The sequence below is a fragment of a genome, unplaced genomic scaffold (assembly GCF_019419815.1).
Source record: "Pyrus x bretschneideri cultivar Hongxiangsu unplaced genomic scaffold, Pyrus_bretschneideri_v1 Contig46, whole genome shotgun sequence".
NCBI classification, from domain to species: Eukaryota; Viridiplantae; Streptophyta; class Magnoliopsida; order Rosales; family Rosaceae; genus Pyrus; species Pyrus x bretschneideri.
In genome coordinates this window covers 2,881,251-2,901,887 of record NW_025999783.1, presented here as the reverse complement: position 1 = coordinate 2,901,887, position 20,637 = coordinate 2,881,251, and the positions used below count along the sequence as shown (strand labels likewise).

The 20,637-nt window shown below is 37.7% G+C and overlaps 1 protein-coding gene and 1 long non-coding RNA gene across 2 annotated transcripts; one reads left to right on the top strand and one right to left on the bottom strand.

Annotated features, from left to right (window-relative positions):
- Positions 1-7,188: 7,188 nt before the first annotated feature.
- Positions 7,189-13,580, bottom strand: LOC103938716 (putative glucose-6-phosphate 1-epimerase). The gene is made up of 9 exons (XM_048567881.1): positions 13,196-13,580; positions 11,724-11,798; positions 10,695-10,751; positions 10,452-10,612; positions 10,173-10,313; positions 9,291-9,393; positions 9,114-9,213; positions 8,297-8,544; positions 7,189-7,511 (listed from the first exon to the last, which is right to left on the bottom strand). The coding sequence occupies exons 1-8, from the start codon at positions 13,400-13,402 to the stop codon at positions 8,330-8,332; spliced, it is 1,059 nt and encodes a 352-aa protein (XP_048423838.1). The 5' UTR covers positions 13,403-13,580; the 3' UTR covers positions 7,189-7,511; positions 8,297-8,329.
- Positions 13,581-14,906: 1,326 nt separating this feature from the next.
- LOC125469856 lies at positions 14,907-15,522 on the top strand. The gene is made up of 2 exons (XR_007252147.1): positions 14,907-15,049; positions 15,280-15,522. It is a non-coding gene; the product is annotated as an uncharacterized LOC125469856 (long non-coding RNA).
- The last annotated feature ends 5,115 nt before the right edge of the window (positions 15,523-20,637 follow it).

Below are 20,637 nucleotides of genomic sequence, written 5' to 3'. Positions count from 1 at the left end.
GCAAGTTTGCATCGAATGTAGAGACACTGCTTGCGCAACTGTCTTTATCAATAACTCATTCCCTGCACTACTCAACATACTACCTCTCCACCCGTTCAATTTTCGTCCATACCCGATCCTTTAAAAATGCAAAGGTAGCTTTGTTTGCATTCCCCACATAAACTGGTGAACCCAAATAACGATCATGAACCTTCTTCTTGCCACACCTAAGCAATCTGAGAGTAATTTTCCATCAAATTCCGTGAGATTTCCACTGAAAGCCACACAGCTTTTCTCAAAATTGATCATTTGCCTAGATGCTCATTCACACGTTTTTAACAAATTCTTCACGTTAAGACATTCTTGGATTGTACTTTGAGCAAAAACAAAGCTATCATCAGCGAAGAATGGATGATTTACACTCAGCGCCCTTTTGCAAATAGTTATGCCTTTGATTCAGCCTTGAGTTTCCCACTTATTCTATAAAGAATACAAGCCCTCCGCACAAATAACGAATAAGAACGGTGAGAGTGGATCCCCTTACCTCATATCTCTCTTTGGATAAACATACCCCACCGGATCACCGTTAAGCTTGAAAGATGACCGTAGTAACACACATCATCACTAAACCAATCCACTACTCGGCAAAGCCCAAATTCCTTATGATTTGTTCTAAAAACCTCTATATGCTTTCCTAATATTTAGCTTTAAGGCCATAACGTCATTCCATCCACATTTTTTGTTGTGCATATAATGAGCAAGTTATGAAGCAACCAAGCTATTATCCGATATTAACCGTCTGAGAAAGAGTGCATTTGAAAAGGGTATTGTTTTATTTCCTCGTCTGAGAAAGGCATCAGCAGTTCCGCTCCCACCCTCGGGGAGATGTTTTCCAGGACCTCCGTCATTTTCAGATGTTTTATCATTGTGCCAATCACCGCTCTCATCAAATAACCCATTCAGGCTAGTTCCACGTTGCCTCCAGTTTGCTTTCTGATGAAAGTATTTTGTGTTTCGATCCCCCAATCGTAGCCAATTCTCCCGAGATCGCTATCTCCAAAACCCTTCTTCTAGAGCAAGGAATAAAGTTTTGAATAGAGCTCCTTACACTATCGTTTATGGGTTGCCCAAACAAGCAATTAAGCTTGTCCTCCATCTCATCGATATCCCTTGGAAGAGTTCGAATTGATCGATTTGCCCAATTGAAATGTAATTATGTAACTAATATTCTTAAATGATTCTTTAACATTATCTCTACATGTTAGGCTCCCTAAATAAAAAATATAAAAAAGCAAATTGGCACTTTCATCAGTAGGAGTGTGCACAGTACAGTTCAGTTTTGTTTACTCCTTAAACCAAAATTGAAAATGAAATCTAGTTTTTTCAATATTTATAAACACACGATTCAGTTTAATACGACTCCGGTTTGGTTTGACCGTACATAACATTTTTCCAATCCTCCTACAAACACCAAACCTAAACATTGTGACCACAAAATTTAACGAGATGCGAGACCAAGATATCGATCAAGACGTGCAAGAAGAGACTAGCAGAAAAGAAGAAGAAGCTGCTGGATTTGTGTCCAAATTCTATTGGGCTTTAATTGATCTCAGCAGCCCATTCAATGGGTCCTTCCATTTAGCCCACATGTGCAAGCCACGTGAGGGGGCTAGGGTTTTAGTAAGGCAGCAGCTGCTGCCATTTGTTTGAGAGAAGCAAAAATTAGAAAAGGTGCCGCAACCCCACTTTGAAGAAAAGAAGAAAGTGCTCTTCTTTTTGGTTAGCAATCATTCATCAAAGTATTAGTTATTGTAATAGCTTTGAGCTTTGTATAGAGAAGAAACTAATCACTATATTTCTTCCTCTATTTGTTTCTTTGGTGAGTGAGAGTTTTTGGGTGTATTGGGGTTTTGGTTGTGAGATTGCCAACACTTTGTAAACTCTCATTTGGTTGATAGTGGATTATTGGGTGAGCTCTTACTGCTCCGAGTACGTACTCTAGTTACACTGACTATTGAGGAACCTCGTTAAAATCTTGGTGTCTTTTATATTTTGTTCTTGCATTTCATTTGATATATTTCCTGTGGGTTAGCTTGAGTTGGTTCCAATTGGTTTGGTGATATTCTAGCACAACAGAAGCATGGCGTAGCGTGGCGTGGCGTGGTGAGGCATAGGGGAGAAATAAGAACAACAACGTCGCAGATAAAAAAAATTCAACTCTCTGTTAATTTTTACTCCATGAGGCTCACATGTGAAACTATAAAGATAAAATTAGCCTCACATGTAAGCCCTAAGTGCTAACAATTGATGAAGAGTTTTGTTTTAGCCTAATATGTGTGGCTCACGTGCTAATAATTAACATAAAGGTGTTGAGCCCTTGCATAACGGTGTGGGTTCGAATTTCGTTAGTGGCTAATCTAATAGATAACTTAACAAAATATATCATTTGAGGAAGAAAAAAAAGAGGAAGAGATGAGACCCAAAAAAATAATAATAACGGTTAGTTATTGACTTTTGAACTTGGATTTTTAATTAAATTTCTTTTGGGCTTATATATGAAATGGTTTGGTTTGGTTCTAGGCGGTTCGGCCAAAATGAAAATTGAAATCGAAATTGGGTATGAACCAGTTCAGTTTGATTTTTTAACCTAAGTTGACTTTTTCGGTCAATACAGCTTTTGTCTGTTTTTACTCCCGGTTCGATTCGGTTTCTTGGTTCCATGATTTTTATGCCCACCCCTACTTTTTAGTGTGGTGCTAAAAGGCTAGTTTATACTAAGGGGAGGCAACAAAGTTCGAACCCGGACATGGTGGATTGAAGATGAAGGCCTTACCCAATAGCCTAAAAGAAAATCCACCACTTGCTAAAATAGGCAAAATTGACTAGGGGTGACCAAATAGGTAAAGTCCTATTTTATTATTTCTTCTGATATTTAATCACCACCCCACTGATTATTGTTGGATGAGTTTGATTTAATATATCTACTACTCAGATCTCAAAACTTAAACTCATTTAACGATGATTAATGAAGTGGTGACCATTGTTACCAGTTAAGGTGTATGTCATATTTCTCTACAAAAAAATTCTATACTATTATTTAAGAGAAGTGTGCTTGCATTTTATTAAAAAGAGAGGGCTCGATTTTTTTACTCATGTTGAAGTAGGCAACATCACTGATATTAGGAGAGTGCGCAAAATTTGACTACACCATTGGAGTTAATTTTGCCTACATGACTCATTAAAACGAGTTAATCTATTCAATTTCCAGCATCTCTGTAATGACCCGCTTCGAAAATTTCATTTTATTTAGTTAAAATTACAAAAATACCCCTAATGATGAAAAGGTTGACCTCCGTTGACTTTCGTCCGTTAATGTATTAGAATTTTCCGTTTATTTTATTTCGGTAGCTCTCATTAATACGAACACGTAGGTACGATCGGAATCAAATTCGGAGCTAAAATGAAACTCCTACAATTTTTGAATGATAAGAGCATTTTGGTAATTTCACAAGTGGAGATATTTCTCCACTTTGGGCCTCTACATGGCACCTTATTTCTGGTGCCCTTTTTCTTTCCCCTCCTATGATCTCTCTCTCACTCTAAAATTCTCTCTTCCTCACCACTATTTCCCTCTCATCTTTCCACCACCGACACCATCTCTAGCCCTTTTTTCCTTCCAACGACCAACACACCACCATCACTTCCTCTCATACGAGTCCTACAAACCTTAAACGCAGAGATATCCCTTGTTTTTTCTCTCTCCCTTGTTGCACAGTATGTTCAATGTGCTAAGCGTTGATCCAACGAGTTCTCGCCGTTTTCCGACGAGGTAAGCTTGTTAACAACTCTAAATCCTTGTAGATCGTGTTTAGGAGTAAGTTAAGGAAATTTTTAGTAGTCTTTGTGGTTTTTGAACGCAGATATATCTCGAAAACTCCTTTACGTATTTTCTGGTGAGGTCCGTCAGCTTTCGAGCTAATTTCCAGCCAATTCCGATCATGACACAACTCCAAAACAGCACGAATCTCTTCTCCTAGTGCCAAACTTCATTATGACTTTTGAATCATTGCAAATGGTGTAGAATGGAGCTCGAGAAATATTGCCTAGATTCTGATCGAATCCATAGCCTAAAACTGAGTCATCCCGACTTGTGACCCACAACCCAACTCTAAACCCAGCCCAAGCCCAAACCAGAGCCAGGCCTAAACCAAACCCAATAACCCAGGCTCAAAACCCTAATTGAGAACTGGCCCAATCTAGTTACCCAGAACCCAGGCCCAAACCCTGATCTGACCTGTACCAAAACCCAACTTCTTGGGCTGGCGCGTGGCTTGCATGTGGGTGAGGGTCATGGCTGGCACATAGAGCATACGCGTCTCCACCGGAGGTACTATGCTCCGCCGTCATCCATGACAGCGCCGGCGACTTTTTTGGACGAACTTTCCAGCAACCCATCTCAGCATATGTGACAGCGCATAGCCTTCTAGGCTGCCGCCACGTCTGGCAATGCGTGGGGGAACCCGAGGTCCCTCTTTAGGTTTTTCAACGTGCCGAATCCGAATCCATGTCCATTTTTCCAAATTCCATCGTTTTAGTAGAGTTTTACTAAATGGTCTTCATTTGTGTTTAGGTGCATCAGTTAGAAGTGATCCAGTCATCCCTAATTCAAGCGGCTCACCGGTAGTGGAATACTTATGAGTGGACCCCTTCTAAACTTGCATGTTTTTATGAAATATTAGGCTTGCATGCATTTCATATTTCATGCATCGAATATGTTTTATATTATATTTTCCGGATTTCTACATTTATGGTTTACGAGATATTTATGATTTATCGAATTTACATTTTACTAAAGGTTATGAAATACTGGGTTTTCGCTTTTGAAATTCCATGGATTTACGAATGTGAATTATCTTGGATTTATGAAATGAGACTTTGAGCTTGTGAGCTTCGGATTTGATGAGTTTTTGAGGTATGTTTTCGATACTTATCTAGCGGGCTATCATACAACACATCCACACAACCTGGGTATGTAGATGTCTATGGCCATAGGACACAATTGAGGATATTATGTATATATTTCTTCTCTAGCGTAACCCGAAGTCGTACAATTTCACCTTCGGGTGATGAGGCCTACCATGTTTCTTCACTGGCATAACCCAGAGTCGTACAGCTTCACCTTCGGGTGATGGGGCCTACTATGTTTCTTCATTGGTGTAACCCAGTATCGTACATCTTCACCTTCGGGTGATGGACAGGTATTGCCTTCAGGCGAATGAGGAGTTGATGAGATTGATGACATACTCCCAGCTTCACTAGCCTGGAGCTAGTGTCGGTGTGTGATGTTATATATTTCTTCTCCAGCGTAACCCGAACTCGTACAACTTCAACCTACCATGTTTCTTCACTGGCGTAACCCAGTGTCATACAACTTCACCTTCGGGTGATGGGCAGGTACTGCCTTCGAGGGACTATAATATCCCTAGAGAGTACAACATTAATGGGATTTATGAAGGTTTTTATAGATTTGCCTTCAGGCAGTTATATTCATTTCTGACCAAGGTTTTATACGTTCTGATTTTATGAACGTTTTCATGGCATGTAGAGTTTTCGGAAAACTACTATGTAGCATTATATATATGTGTTTTCAAAACAAGGGTTTAGTACGTTCAGTAAGACCCGAGCATCGAGGCATTTCCCTACCAGTGACCTTGCATCCTTCCACTCGAGTATGACTTCCGTTTATGATCATTTGTCACTTGTTATTTTACCTTTCTCTAGCACTTTCGTTTGTGGTATGCTTTAGATACATTCGTACATTTTTATTCAGATTTGTGAACGTTGGATACTCTGTTCTTACATGTTTAAATTGAATTATTATTATTTTTGCCTCTTAATGTTTGCAAATTCCTTGTTATTATTGTTGTTGCATGTTTTCTGGTTTACTTATCCTCTCATATTTTCGCATATTCATTTATTCATGGCTTTCGTCATCCTTGGGTGTCAGTCAATGTGTGTTATCCAGGTGTCATTTGGACATCTGGGTTGGGACGTGTCAATCTCTAATAGTGTAGACAAACAACAACAACAAAGCCTTTCCCACTAAATGGGGTCGGTTATATGAATCCTAGAACGCCATTGCACTCGGTTCTGTGTCATGTTCTCCGTTAGATCCAAGTACTCTAAGTCTTTTCTTAGAGTCTCTTCCTCAGTTTTCCTAGGTCTTCCTCTACCCCTTCGGCCCTGAACCTTTGTCAAAGTAGACAAAAGTGTACCATATAGGGTTATGTGGCATGTTTCCTACTCATTTTTCCTCATGGAAACTTGATCACTCCAATGAATTAGGCAACCCAAGTTTGCAAAATTGTATTAGATTAGTTATTTTCATCCCTTGTTCCTAACAAAAACAATACAGCACAATCTAATTGAGGGACCACAAAGAGTATTTTATTGCGAAAAGAGATGTGAGACCCAATTTGTCTATTAAATGTGTAGACAATATTGCCTACTTAATATGAATAATAATAAACAAAATTGCCTACTCGATAGCCTACACTATTGGAGCAAAGTTATACCATGTAACTCATCAACACGAATTTGAGTACGCATTTACCTATGTCATTTGAGATGCTCGGACAGATTTTTTATTTTATTTTACATGAACGATAATTAAGGTTGATTCTTGACTGGCAAGCCCCTCAATATGCAACCATAGTGCAGTCGATCATGAGCCTAGACCCAGCAATTTCTTGCACACTCTGTTAACATAACACAAAAATAACAAGTTTCAAGACAACCTATTAACTAATCATGTCGTTATCATGTCATCCGTTATAAACTCATTAATAAGTTATATTGTTATCGAGTCACCAGTTAAAAACCCGAAAATATAACAAGTATGACACAAACACAACCAATTTGCCAAGTCAAGACATTAGGCCTGATAAATTCTTACATGACCCTTTAACTCAATACAAAACACACAACTCGCTAACAAAAAGAATTGTTATCGAATTCCCTGTTATGGACTGATTTACCAGGTCTACATGGGCCTACTGCTAGATCTAATGGATAGAAATATCATCTGGATTTATCCCTCACACGAATCTTCGCAAAAATTGCTATATTTTTTGCTACTATATGTTAGAATTTCATCTCGCTATATTTTGTCAATAGAAAAAGGAGATGCAGTACCACCTCTACATATTATTTTAAGATAAGAAGGAATTACCGTAAACCAAATCAAATCGAATCTAAATCGAAAATAACATTCACTGACATTTCGTTTAACAAAAACACGTACAGTCTCTCATCCACCGGACCAAGTGTCGACCATTTCCACTCGAGTTAATTTCCTTCCACACCAAAAATAAAAAAATAAAAAAAACTTCATCGACTTAAAAAAAAAACATATTATATCGAGTCATATGTACTCATGAATCGATCATTTCACCCAACACAGTAAAATTCTCGGAGCGAAAATAGCGGGCTGAATTTGTTTTCCCGACCGATGTACATGTGCAACAGCATACCTGCAGAACGAAAGATCTATTAGACTATCACCAACAATATTTGAAATCATACTAATTAAAACAAACGACAACATCTATTTTAACAGTTCACGTCCATGAAACCAACCCGTCGGTATTCCCGAATCCTCGAAAAGCTATTCTGAGAATTTGAGTTGATTGAACAAATACCCAAACCCCCTGCTACCATAACAATCTACTCCATAACCATTACCCATAAGCCAAATCACATTCCAAACTAAATGATGCATCGACATCCCTTTAGTTTCCGTTAATAAGTTTCTTCATGAGTAATTCATCTTCTATCCTCGTCATAATTTTATAATTTCTCCCTTCAAAATACCTTTAGTTTAATAAGCTATCCATTCCAATTTTATCATGTGTACCAAACGAGCCCTAAAGGTTTGGCTGCCTCCTTTGAAAAGAAACTATTAGTAGTCAATTTCCCCTTTGTTTTGCTTACTAACAATCATTGGAGAAAAATAGAAGCAGATACAATTAGTTCATTAGAAAGAAAAAAAAAAAAGTACATACGAGCTCATATTTTTGTTACCAAATAGTAAAACACGAGCTGATCATGCAAAATAGCGACTGTTCAATCAGAAAATGAAACAACCAAAAACGAGTATAGGCATCTTAGAAAGACAATTATGAATTCATTGTAATGCTTACGTTTTGAATTTACAAGTTAGGTCTACTTGATGCATCAGACAATTCGTGGTGAAGTGAAAGGCCAGCACCAGATGTATGATTAGATATTTACTAGTTTGAACTCTCGGCACACATACCTGTACAAAGTATAGGCCAGAATGATGGAACTTTCAGCTTCCCTGAAGAACCTTTCGGGGATCAAGTTGCCCGCTGCAGTAACTGGAAGGAACAGCTGAAAGCTCCTGCCTTCCTCTCCACTCCTCTCCAGGTTTCAATGTTACAGGTTTCTCAATAGCAGCAGCCTCCACACACAGCATATGCTTGTATTCATCATCTCCAAAGTCAGTCAAAGCCTTCGCCTTCTTATCCCAGGGATTCCATACAACTGAATGGGGAAAAAAATTTAAATCACTACACAGTACAGAATACGATCCCAATGAACACTACGAGGGCAGGTATTTCACATTATAACTCTTAGCAACAAAAAACACCTCACTTCTATTAACCAAGAATCAAATGAGAGAACCAGCTGTGGAACTTGGATATATTCGACGAAGATCATTAGAGTGACTTAATCAACATAAAGACCTAATAAAACTGGTTTTAGATTTAGGAAAGATATGATAGTGTAAAACATGGCTGAAGACAGTGGATGTTGATAAATTTAAAAAAAATCTTCACTATCAACTTTTAAATTAATCAAATCATAGAACAATAACATTTAAACCAATGAGGTTAATATTTTGAAAAGAACGAAGAAAGAACAAGAGTTCTCTCCATTAATCCTAGTTATCTCGGGAGTCATAGGATAGAGCAATTCACTCTGTTCTCTTGTTAGTTATGATAAAGCCACTATATAAGCTTCAGTCAGGACTCCGGAAATTTTAAAAATAAAGAAAATAGACTGCAGCAGGAATAACTCCAATATGAAAGATTGAACATATTAATCCTAACCAGCATCTGGAAGACCATCTTTGCGTATTACAAATGTTCTCTTCTTCTCATGATCCAGAATTGCAATCTTTGTAGGAGTGCTCAGATATATCTTGTCCACCTAATTATTATTAGGAAAATAAAGTGAAAAATTAACAAAACTAATAAACACAGAAATTGAGAGAGACTTCAACTTACCTCTGACTCAAATGTTATAGCATCGCCTTGTTCAGTGCAACGTTTCCTGCTCTGCAAGTTGTCAAGATAATCCAAGGTTTCCAATCCTTCTACGCGAACTTCACTGAACAGAAGCACAAAGAAAATTTCAATACCATCCAGAACTGTTGTCCTCCTTTAAACTGTATATTACATGATATGGCATTTAAATTGAGGGCAAGCATGGATGGTAAACAATGGTTTTTCTTTTCTGACTGTCATATTGCACAATTCGCAGTTAATAAGATCTGATTAGCTTTAAATGTTTATGTGATAATCTTATCATTTTAAATATTTTAATTAGGTTTATAGAGTTTACATAAACATAGACATGCATCTATATTCATTATACGAGGAGCGAACCACACTTTTATAATTGCATCCTCTGTATTGCATGCAACCTCTTTACAAAATACCCAACAAGCATTACCTCTCACTGAAAAGGAGGCAATCCAGCCACACCTTCCAGTACGGCTACCTTTGCAGAATATCACATGCTCATCAGTTAAAAAGTGTTTTAATTTTACCCATTTTCTAAGCTTGTCTTCAAAGTTATTTTCATAACGATGCGACCAAGTACATTTTAAATGATTATGCTATTTCAGTCACACATTCTGCCACAATGCAGCATAGTCAACCATAGACGGACAAGATATGTTTATGCGTCATACTCTGATCACTTATGGAGTGAAAGAAAAGTTCCAACACCTACAACAATGATACCTATACTATGCTCACAAATTCAGGATTATTTAAGGCAGAAAATGAGATGAAAAGCTATCAATTTTGGAGTCCCTTTACTCGTTTGGTTTATTTAGAGGCTAAATAAATAGCATGTCTAACAAGATCAAGTGGATGAAAAACCTGATATCTGAAACAGCGAAGTAAGTGTGATATGCAAATGTGAATGTGAACGGCTTCCCATCGGTGTTGGTATTCCTGATGCGGGATATCAATGTCAGATCTCCTCCGGGTCCCAAAGCTACCCGCAGCCGGAACTCATAACTTCAGTTGAACATGAAATCAAGTAAAAGAAACCTTATAGTTAAAGTTGACAAAAAAAAAGAAGTTACATAGATTCCAATTAGAATCTTCCTCCAATGCCTTAACAAATAATAAATCAACATATTTCCCAGTATTCACCTGTGAGGCCAGGTCTTCATATCTTCTTCAGTAGGCTTAAGGATCAGGTCAACAGAAACTTTATTGGGGCTATTTGTTGGGAACGGAGATGGATCAGAGTCAATGCTCCAAAATCTGTTTCTAGCAAATCCATGTGCATCAAGAGGCCCAAGATTTGAAAACTGCATAAACAACGTACAAGTTCCCTTCACGAGGATGAACAATCAAATAAAGCAGGAAAGACCATCAGAAAGGAGTACATACTTGCGGAAAGCATAACGGGATTCCCCCACGAATTGCTTTTGGAGGCTTAAAGATAGCCTGCGGAAGAAATAAGATATATACATTTCAGATGATTTGTTTGTGGGTGAATAAAGGAAGGGCAAAAATAAAAGGAGGAAGAAATATGCCACAAAGTATTATCAGTCCCCTTTCCATTGTGAAATGCATGATAGTAATTAAGGTTATATCCCTTTCTACAAATTTTGATAGCAAAATCCAGTTAAACAGAATATGATATAAAATAAAAAACCAGATGGGGAACAGGGATGGGGATGAGGACGGGTATGGGGCAGGGACCTCAATCTGCACCCCCATACCCCAACCTTATTTGGAAGAAAAAAGATTGTCGTCCCCAACCCCATGCTTTCCCCATTCGGTGTGGGTTGCTGAGAGAATTGAGCATCACGGATAAAACTGTCATCCCTAGTCGTCTCACGTTTCATGACACGAAGTAAAAACAGTGTTGCCAGACTTCCAAGAATCTATAATCAACATCCTAATTATCCTCCCAGGAGCACAGAACGGTCATAAAAGCAACCTGACCAAATCTTAGAGCCCACTTAAAACTAAAAGAATAAGAAACAAACTGAGTTGATAAGCAAAAATTTGGATGACATAACTTTATAATGGTGTATGCCGACACTGCTCACCACACATAATGCAGTACCACAATGCCAACATGCACTACATCCTTCTCAAAGGTTTGTTATCACAATACAATAAGCTCCCATCCATTTAATGCATACATATCATATTAGCAGTTTTTCATCCAAAATAATCGTATAAGGTGCTATGATACATGTATACAATGCTTAAAAACATTTTCTAAAGTATGAACAAGAAAAATAAAATGTGTAAAAAGAATCCCCATTAAAGATAATACACAACACCGTAAAGAAACAAAAAAAAGAAATGGAAATTCCTTCAGTGATGTCCATTGGAAAAATCAAGAGAATTTACACCTAAAAAAATAATAAATAAAAAGAATTAACAAAAATTGCTGCATAGCACCTTACTGCTAACAAACAGCAATTCCTCTCCATGATCATTCTTCCATGAAGTTACATGAGCCCCATACAAATACACCTGAAAAGCCCAAAAACAAATAACTATAAGGCAACAGAAGTTGAAAGGCCACTGTAATCAGCCTTGGAAATATGCTTCTGAAGCCTGAAATTACATTCTAAAACAAAACAAACATAGAAAGTGAAACTATGCAGACCAATAATAACTCAGGGTGCAATACCAATTGATATATTAGTGTATAAATCTAGCAAGAGCAAGACTAGCATCAAGAAAATAATCATCAGGCGGTAAATGAAAAATAAAGCATTAGCATGCACTCAAGTAATTGTATCCAAATTCAAGTATCATCAAAGGAGAGAAGTGAACCAAATTGGCATTCTACATAGGCAATACACAGTAGGCTAATGTCAGAAACATTAATAGACTATCGCACTTATCAGATTAATTAACAAACACTAAGTACGAAATCACATTAGATACTTATCCCGTGAACAGGCAAAATCAAAATTATTTGAGTGTTTTTAAGGTAAAAAAAAATATTCGATTTGATAACGAATCTGGTAATGTACACAACATAACACCAGTAACTTTCTCATATTAGATACTCATCTTAATGTCCTTCCAATTGAAATGACTGAACCTTGTGCATCTACTTATAAATATCTATTTAGCAAGGAAAAAAAAAAAGCGTCATAGCAGATTAGTTAATACTCCATGAACTTCAAAACCTTTGGAAAGATCCTATTGCTATTGGTGGACATACTGTTCCTCATCAATCAGACTTGAATTACACTCTGAAAGGAAATTATGAGTTTAGTCCTTCCATGATATGAATTTTTGTCCAGATTCGACCGCAACAACTAGTTTCTAATATGAAAAAACAGTAAAATTAATAAAACTGCAGACACTTCTCGATCCTCCAAATTTGTACAAATATGGGAAATTACGAATAAACTTAACCGGTTTCTACTCTTATCACTTCTCAATCCTCCAAAGGGTAAATGATGAGGCAAGCTTAGGTTTGTACAAGGAAATTTCATGGTAGTAACTAATAAACAGATTCCTGCTCTTTAAGTTCTCACTCCGAAACCGTGGAAAAACCCATTGTTTGCCCTTAAAACAATTCGTTCAAGATTAAAATTAGCCTGATAAACAAATAAAAAAAAAATCAATCACTCGTGATTTCCTCATCACCTCATTACTCAAGAACTCCACCCAAGCAGATCGAACAAATCGGAACGCAGCAAATCAAGAAACCCTAGATTCACCAAACGGGATCGAAGTCCAAATAAACAAACAAGATATTGAAACCAATCGAACAATTCCATTTCTAATTCTCAAACAGAAAATGAAATCAAGCAAGCATCAGATCTCGATCAAACAAAAAAGAAAAAGCAAAGCCAAAACGAAGGAAAGAGGGATATAAGGGAGAAGGACGTCGTTTCAGAGGGGAATACCTCAGCAGAACTGCCTCGTGGATCATGGAGGACGAGCTTGTCAAGGCCATTGATGCCCTTACAGGATTCAACGCCGGGATGAAGGCTTACGTTAGCATTAGCAACGGCAGCAGAGCCACCACCGCCAGTGGTAGTATTACTGGATGCATTTGTGGGAGATGCTGCAGCAGAAGCAGCGATTGGATTCGGAGACTTGTCGCTGCTCATTCCGTCTCTGTAAAAGGATCGATCTCTCTCTCTCTCGAGAATCGGCTCTTGTTGTTGTTGATGTTGCCTGAGAAACTGAAAGGCAGTTATGGAAGTAGCAGCAGCAGAGCAACTGCCAAGTTTCTCTCTCTCGTGAAACTTCCTCTTGTCTTCTTCCTTTCTTCTTTTTAATATTTTCCTGTCATGGGAACTAAACCTGTGTTGTACTGTAACAAAATATCTTATCTAAAATTGATTGCACCGTTACTTAGTATTATTAAGTTATTTATATTTTTATTAGTGTATAAATTTTTTATTTTTGTTTTTAAAATTGGATGAGAGAAGAAGAGAGTGGAATAAAACGTGTGTATGGAGTGAGGGGTTTATTTTATTTTATTTTATTTTATTTTTTAAATTAGTGATACTAAAATTCATGTAAGTGATGTTTAAATATAAAAAAATTTGTTTTGTGAAATTGCATTACTATGCTTAACCTTTTTATTGTAATAGAAGACTAAATAGCTTTTTTCACTCTTTGATAAATAGGATTCTATTACTCTGTAGTTTAAATACTTGTATTTTTTTTCTTATTAGTCATATAACATTTTAGGTCTTTCAACTATTAACATTTCCACCACTTATGTAACGTAATTAATAACGTTATGCTCTTGTATTATTGCTAGACATAAAAACATTTAGTGTACACACTCTCTAAATAGTATATACATGTTATAAAGGAGTTTATTTGGTATGGAAATGACACATAACACTATGGGTTGGGCACGAGCCAGGCCAGACCCAATTTTGAACGGACCGGACAGGATCCAGATTTAAAAGAAACAGATCAGATCGGGCGGGTATAACAAATTTTAATACAGGAACCGTACCTAATCCGGCCCGTTTCAAACGGGCCGGTTCAGGCCGGGTCCATAGGTCCTTGTGACATCCCACATCGTCCAGAGGAGTGATCCTTAAATGTATATTCCCATCCCTACCTAGCACGAGGCCTTTTCGGAGCTCACTGGCTTCGGGTTCTGTAGGAACTCCGAAGTTAAGTGAGAAGGGGGCTAGAGCAATCTCATGATGGGTGATCCACTAGGAAGTTGCTTGTGAGTTCCCAAAAACAAAACCGTGAGGGAATGGTAAGCCCAAAGCGGACAATATCGTGCTACGGTGGTGGAGCGGGCCCGGGAAGTGATCCGCCTCGAGCGGGGATGTGACATCCTCTTGTCTTTTTTTTTTTTTTCCTCTTCTTCTTTAACTTTCTCGATCATTCCAGACTTCCAGTTCTCTTTCTCTCTGTCTCTCTCTCTTCTATGTCTCTTACAACTGCGTTTTTTTAGTTTTGTTCTTTCTGCAAATTGGATACATTTAACAATAGATACAGTTGGTATGTGTGAGTACTGCTGATGATTCCAACCTCAACACTCAAGCAAACAACAATCTCTTCAACCCAAAACTCTCTCTGTGATTCAGATCGGATTCTCTCCCTCTCTCTCTCTACATATATATATATATATATGTATGTATATATATATATATATGTATGTATCCGATACTCTTTATTCAGGCAGACCTCTCAGTCATTCTTCTTCTTTAAAAGAAAATTGTTGGAACTTTGTTTTATTTTCTAAGGAAAGACATTCATGCATTTGGGAATGAAATTGGGTCAGTGGGTTTTTTTCTTTTAATTAGAAAAACACTGATTTATGTTGTGCAAATCTAATTTCTGTAATTTGGGTTTTTCTCTGGTGAGGTAATGTTGTGAAATTTTGTTCCTTTTCGGAGAATGATGTGACTTCATTTTTCATGCTTCATTGTGGTACTCTTTGATTTTATGGGAAAATTGGATTTTGGAGTTTTTCTTTTGTGAGAATTAACTTTCTCGGTCGTTTCAGGAACCGGACCACCACTTTCTCCACGGAAGGTCTTCGACAAAAAGGTCATCCCCTCCGCTCTCGCCTTCAAGCTCAAATCCTCCATGTCGCCAATGAGATTGAGACCTGCTGGATTTGAAGAATGTGTTTTTTCAATTTGTCTAATTTCTGAGATCTGATGGGAGAACTGGATCTATTTGGGTTTTATTTTCAATTGGGTTTTCTGGATTTGAAGAATGGGTGAATAAAGATCCGTGTTTTTTTCCTGCTTTTCTGTTGGGTCTTTTTCTGCTCTTTTTTTTTTTTTTTTCGTTTTTTGCTTTTCTAGATTTGAAGTCTAGGTTGTCGTCGATGACTCAAGAGATGAAAAGAGATTCAAGGAGGAGAGATCGAGGGAGGAGTAGAAAGTTCGGCCCTAGACTGTTATCATACATCTGTGTATGAGATTTGAACGGCATAAATGTAATGATTGTAATCTCCACCAAAAGACACTAGGTACTGTTCGGGCCGGGGGCCTGTGTCTCCAGGAATTAGGAACCACTCCACCCCGCTTTTTACTTAGACACAGCCTATCATGCCCCGTTGTGATATAAAAAAACATGGACCACCCCCCCCCCCCCCCCCGAACCATTAGTACACGTCCCTACCCACGGGTTCAATACCTGTTTGCCCACCCGTACATAACACAACTTCACATACAAATATAAGGATTTAAGATTTGGTATGTTTGTTCTTCATGACCTATGGAGGTAGATTTAGAACTTGGTCCGTTTGTTATCCATAATTTCATTTCTCCCTTAGAAATTGAAATCAGTTGGAAACCGGGCAACCAAACAATGAGATAACAAGTCTTTTGCTTATTGTCTTAGTTACTAGATTGAGAGTGTCGTGGAAATCAATTTCTTCTTGTTAGCAAAACTATTTTGTAACTAGCATTGCTTTGAACTTGTCGATGGAACCATCTGATTTATATTTACTAAAAACCCTAAATAAAGCACTACTACATTGTAGCTTGGAGAATAAGAAACCAAAGGAAAGGGGTCCACAGATATGGGACAAGTGAGATTCTTTGATTTTGAGCAAGAAAGAAAGAAGAGAGGTGGCTAGGGTCGAATATGAGATCTCTCAGTTACAACAATATTTAAAGATGAAATTTTTGACTCACCATTCATGGGAGTCGAATATGAGATATCGTACTTACAAGTGAAGAGGAATGCAAACCATAATGCTAATTGTCCTTCATGTCAAACACCCTTCGATTATCTATTCAAGGTTAAAGATATTCCTAGTTGATGTTGAAGATATTTCTATTTTCCTTGGAAGTGATTATATTGAAGGTTTCTCTTGTGGGTTGAGGATGTAGAAGAACTTTTCAAGACATGACCAATTACAGAAAGGAAGATGGTGAAGATGGTTGCTTCTCATTTAGATGGTGATGTGCGTTTTTGGTGGGAGCGACTATTTGTTAAGAAATTCTTTCCTGATTTCTACAGGATGGGCCAATCAATCATTAGAAAAGAAGCTACGCTGATGGAGACTAAAATTTCATTTTGCCAAGAAACGGTGGATGTCAAGGGGGGAAGAAAAAGAACAAGAAATGTTGCTTGTTGAGAATGATTTCCCACAAGTGGAGTGTAACAACTTGTCCCTAATTTTACGATTTTTATAATTTTGATGGTGTAAATTGACGAAAATGCCCCTTGAGGTGAGATTGTTGACTTCTGTTGACCATCATTTCATGATGCGTATGAGCTATTATTTTATTGTATTCTCAAAGTCCGTGACGTTTCAAATACATAGGTGAAAATTCTTTTATGTTTAATTTTAATTTCAGTACAATTATTTTAACTTTATGTTATTATATATTTATATTTGGCGTGATGTTATTATATATGTATATATACATATATATATATATATATTTGACTATGTTTTTATAAAGATATTATATTATAGTATTGTACGGAAGGAGAATGAAAGTTTGAGTTCGGAGGTATTATATTATAGTATTATATTTTCACCTACGTATTCGTATTGTCACGTACTCCGAAAATACGATAAAATAATAGCTCATACGTGCCACAAAATGACGGTCAACAAAAGTCAACAATCTCGCCTCAAGGGGCATTTTCATCAATTCACACCATTAAAATTATAAAAACCATAAAATTAGGGACAGGTTGTTACATGGATACTCAAGAAATGGGTGATTCTTAATTTGTTATGCCTTTGGAGAATCAACAATCTAATAAATTGGAGTTAAATTCTATTGTTGGCCAAAAAAAATTTGGGGAAGGAAAAATATTTTGATTATCGTTTGGTATATTTTAATCTTGTTTATGAAATTAATTTCATGATTATCCCACCTAAGTGCACTAAAAGTTCAGCTTCTCAAGTTGAAGAATTTATTTGCTTAACAAGGGACTTGTCTACTAGCTACCAAGATCATTTTAAGGAGAACTCGAGGTCGAGTTCCTTACAAGTGGAGGACTCTGATGTAAGACAGGAATGGGGTAAATTTCTACGAAGAACAGTAAAGAAAAGTAAGTGGAACTCATAAGCATATACCCATTTCCCCCCAATGTAAAACCCATTCTCAACAAAAGGGAAAAAAAAAAAGGAGAATTAACTAGGTTATAAATGTTCCACTCCCTACTGCAAAAATGTGATATAATGGTGGCACAAAATAAAATTAAGAGAACATCACATAGGCAAACACAATCTGCAAGTGCAACCCCCACCTTTCCCTATCTATTGGTGTTAAAAATTAGACAGAGCCTAACTTAGGTCACCACATGATTTGTCTCGAGCGTGCTTTCATTCTCAGTGGCAAGAGATGGCTTGAGAGAAAGTAACAAAATAGGTGTACCACAATTGGAGGCTGCCAACATACAATGATTATATATTTTGGAGATTTAAGCTTGAAATCTACTGTGGTATGTTTGCCTGAAAAGTAAATAGAAGAGAAAATGGAAAGGAAAAACTAAAGGTAATCATTTCATTGTTAAAGCAAGACTACAAACGTTTAATCGAAACTCGTGAAATGATGAGACATTGTACATAACTTAAAATACTAGAAAGTAAATACACTTCAAAATGTAAGGAAGTAATAAAACTAGTAAGAATAATGCAAAAAGAGTCCATCGATAACGATGGTATCAAACTTTACAAAGAAGGTACATGACCTCATAGAAGTGATTAGGGGTGGTTGGAATGATCATCAACCAAATCATAATACAAGATAGCATAGTTGTGTATGTTTTAGAGCTCATGGGTTATACGCACAAAAGCTTTGAAGAAGGCTTTGGGTTGAGCTGAGAAGCTTTTGAGTTTTGCTCAAAAGTAGTTGAGGGATTGATTGAAGAATCACTTCAAGCTTGTAATTGTAGAGATTGAATTTGATGAACATCCTAAGCTTTAGGGGTCATGATCTTTATTTATAAGAGTCTTGGGGAGCATCCTTAATCTTATCGATAAGCTAGAATGAGGGTGAATTAGGTCATCTCCAACCGAAAGAGGGCCAAAGGGCCATGTTTAGCCCTATAGCCGTATAGAATTTTTTTAATGAATAGTATCATACCATATTTTATACCATCTCTAACCGAGGGGACCAAAGGGCCATAGGCCAAAACATAGCCCTTTGACAAAAAAACTCATCTCCAACTGAAGGGGGTTATTTTTTTAGCCCCCCTCAACAATTTATTATTTTAATTGATTTAATATGATTAATTGAGGAGGGATTTGGAGGATGGCTGCAGTATATGGCACATAATGTATCTCCGGAGAGTTTTGAGCTGCTACTTGTCTTTGTTTGGAGTATTTGGAAGGTATGTAATGATTTTATTTGGAATGGTGTTGATATTCTTCGTTGGATACCCAAATCAAAGCACAAATGTGGCTGGCTGAATTTAAAAAATGGAATGATGCTGCATCGCAAAACTCCTTGGCAAGAATATATAAATGGTCGTCTTTGACTTATAGGTGGCTAAAGTGTAATATTGATGCAGCATGGGATGAGAAGAGGTCGATTGAAGGTTGTGGGATGGTAGTTAGAAACTTGGAAGGAAGGTTTCTAACGGCATAGGTGAGCAGGGAGGTCGGCATACGATCAGCACTACACACAGAAGCTGCTGCTGCACGAGTAGCAGCGATGTTCTTGCGCAGATGGGTCATGGAACAGGTGTTACATCCTAGTCTCGACTCCGCCGTAGCACGATATTGTCCACTTTGGGTCCCGGCCACACCCTCACGATTTTGTTTTTGGGAACTCATGCGAGAACTTCCCAGTAGTTCACCCATCCTAGGAATGTTCTCGCCTGAACTTGCTTAACTTCGGAGTTCCAATGGAACCTAAAGCCAATAAGTTCCCAAAAGGCCTCGTGTTATATGGAGGTGGGTATATACATATAAGGCACATCACCCCCTCTCCGTTGGTCAATGTGGGATGTTACAATCCACCCCTCTTAGGGGCCCGATGTCCTCATCGGCACACTCGCACCACACGGCAAAGTAACTCTGATACCAAATTGTCACATCCCAGTCTCGACTCCACCGTAGCATGATATTGTTTGCTTTAGGTCCCGGCCACGCCCTCACGGTTTTGTTTTTGGGAACTCACGCGAGAACCTCCCAGTGGGTCACCCATCTTAGGCCCGAACTCGCTTAACTTCGGAGTTTCGATGGAACCTGAAGCCAATGAGTTCTCAAAAGGCCTTGTGCTATATGAAGGTGGGCATGTACATATAAGGTAGATCACCCCTTTTCTGTTGGTCTATGTGGAATGTTACAACAGGTCCAGGTGGAAGGGGATGCATTGATGGTTATTTCTACAATTCAAAATGCAAGTGCAGTGTATAGTGGTCATTACGGGCATATGTTTGAGGATACAAGGTGGCTCCTGCAAGATTTCAAGCAATGGAAAATCACATTTAGTCGTAGAGAAATGACTAAGGTGGCTCATCGCCTTGCGAGGTTTAGTCTAACTGTTGATCACCTAGTTTCTTGGTTCGAAGAACCTCCTAATGTAATTTCCGATTTGTTATTAAATGATAGTACTAGTAGTTAATTTTGGTGTGAGACATTCTTTTTCCCTTCGTTCGGGTTGAAAGCCCCGACAAGGTTTTTATTGAGGCCCAATGTAAACACCCTATCCTCGAATTGTACGTGTTTCAATCTTCAATGAATATCGTACTTCTTCTAAAAAAAATTGAATTAAACTACCATATTAAAATAAGGTTTTCAGACATATATTGAGTGCCACTTGTCGCTAAATAAATAAGCCTCCGGATTTCTTATCTTTATATAATCTCAATAATTTTTCGGATAGTATTTCGAGTGATACGTCTCGCTAAAGTGAGTAACTCTCCAGATTTCTTATCT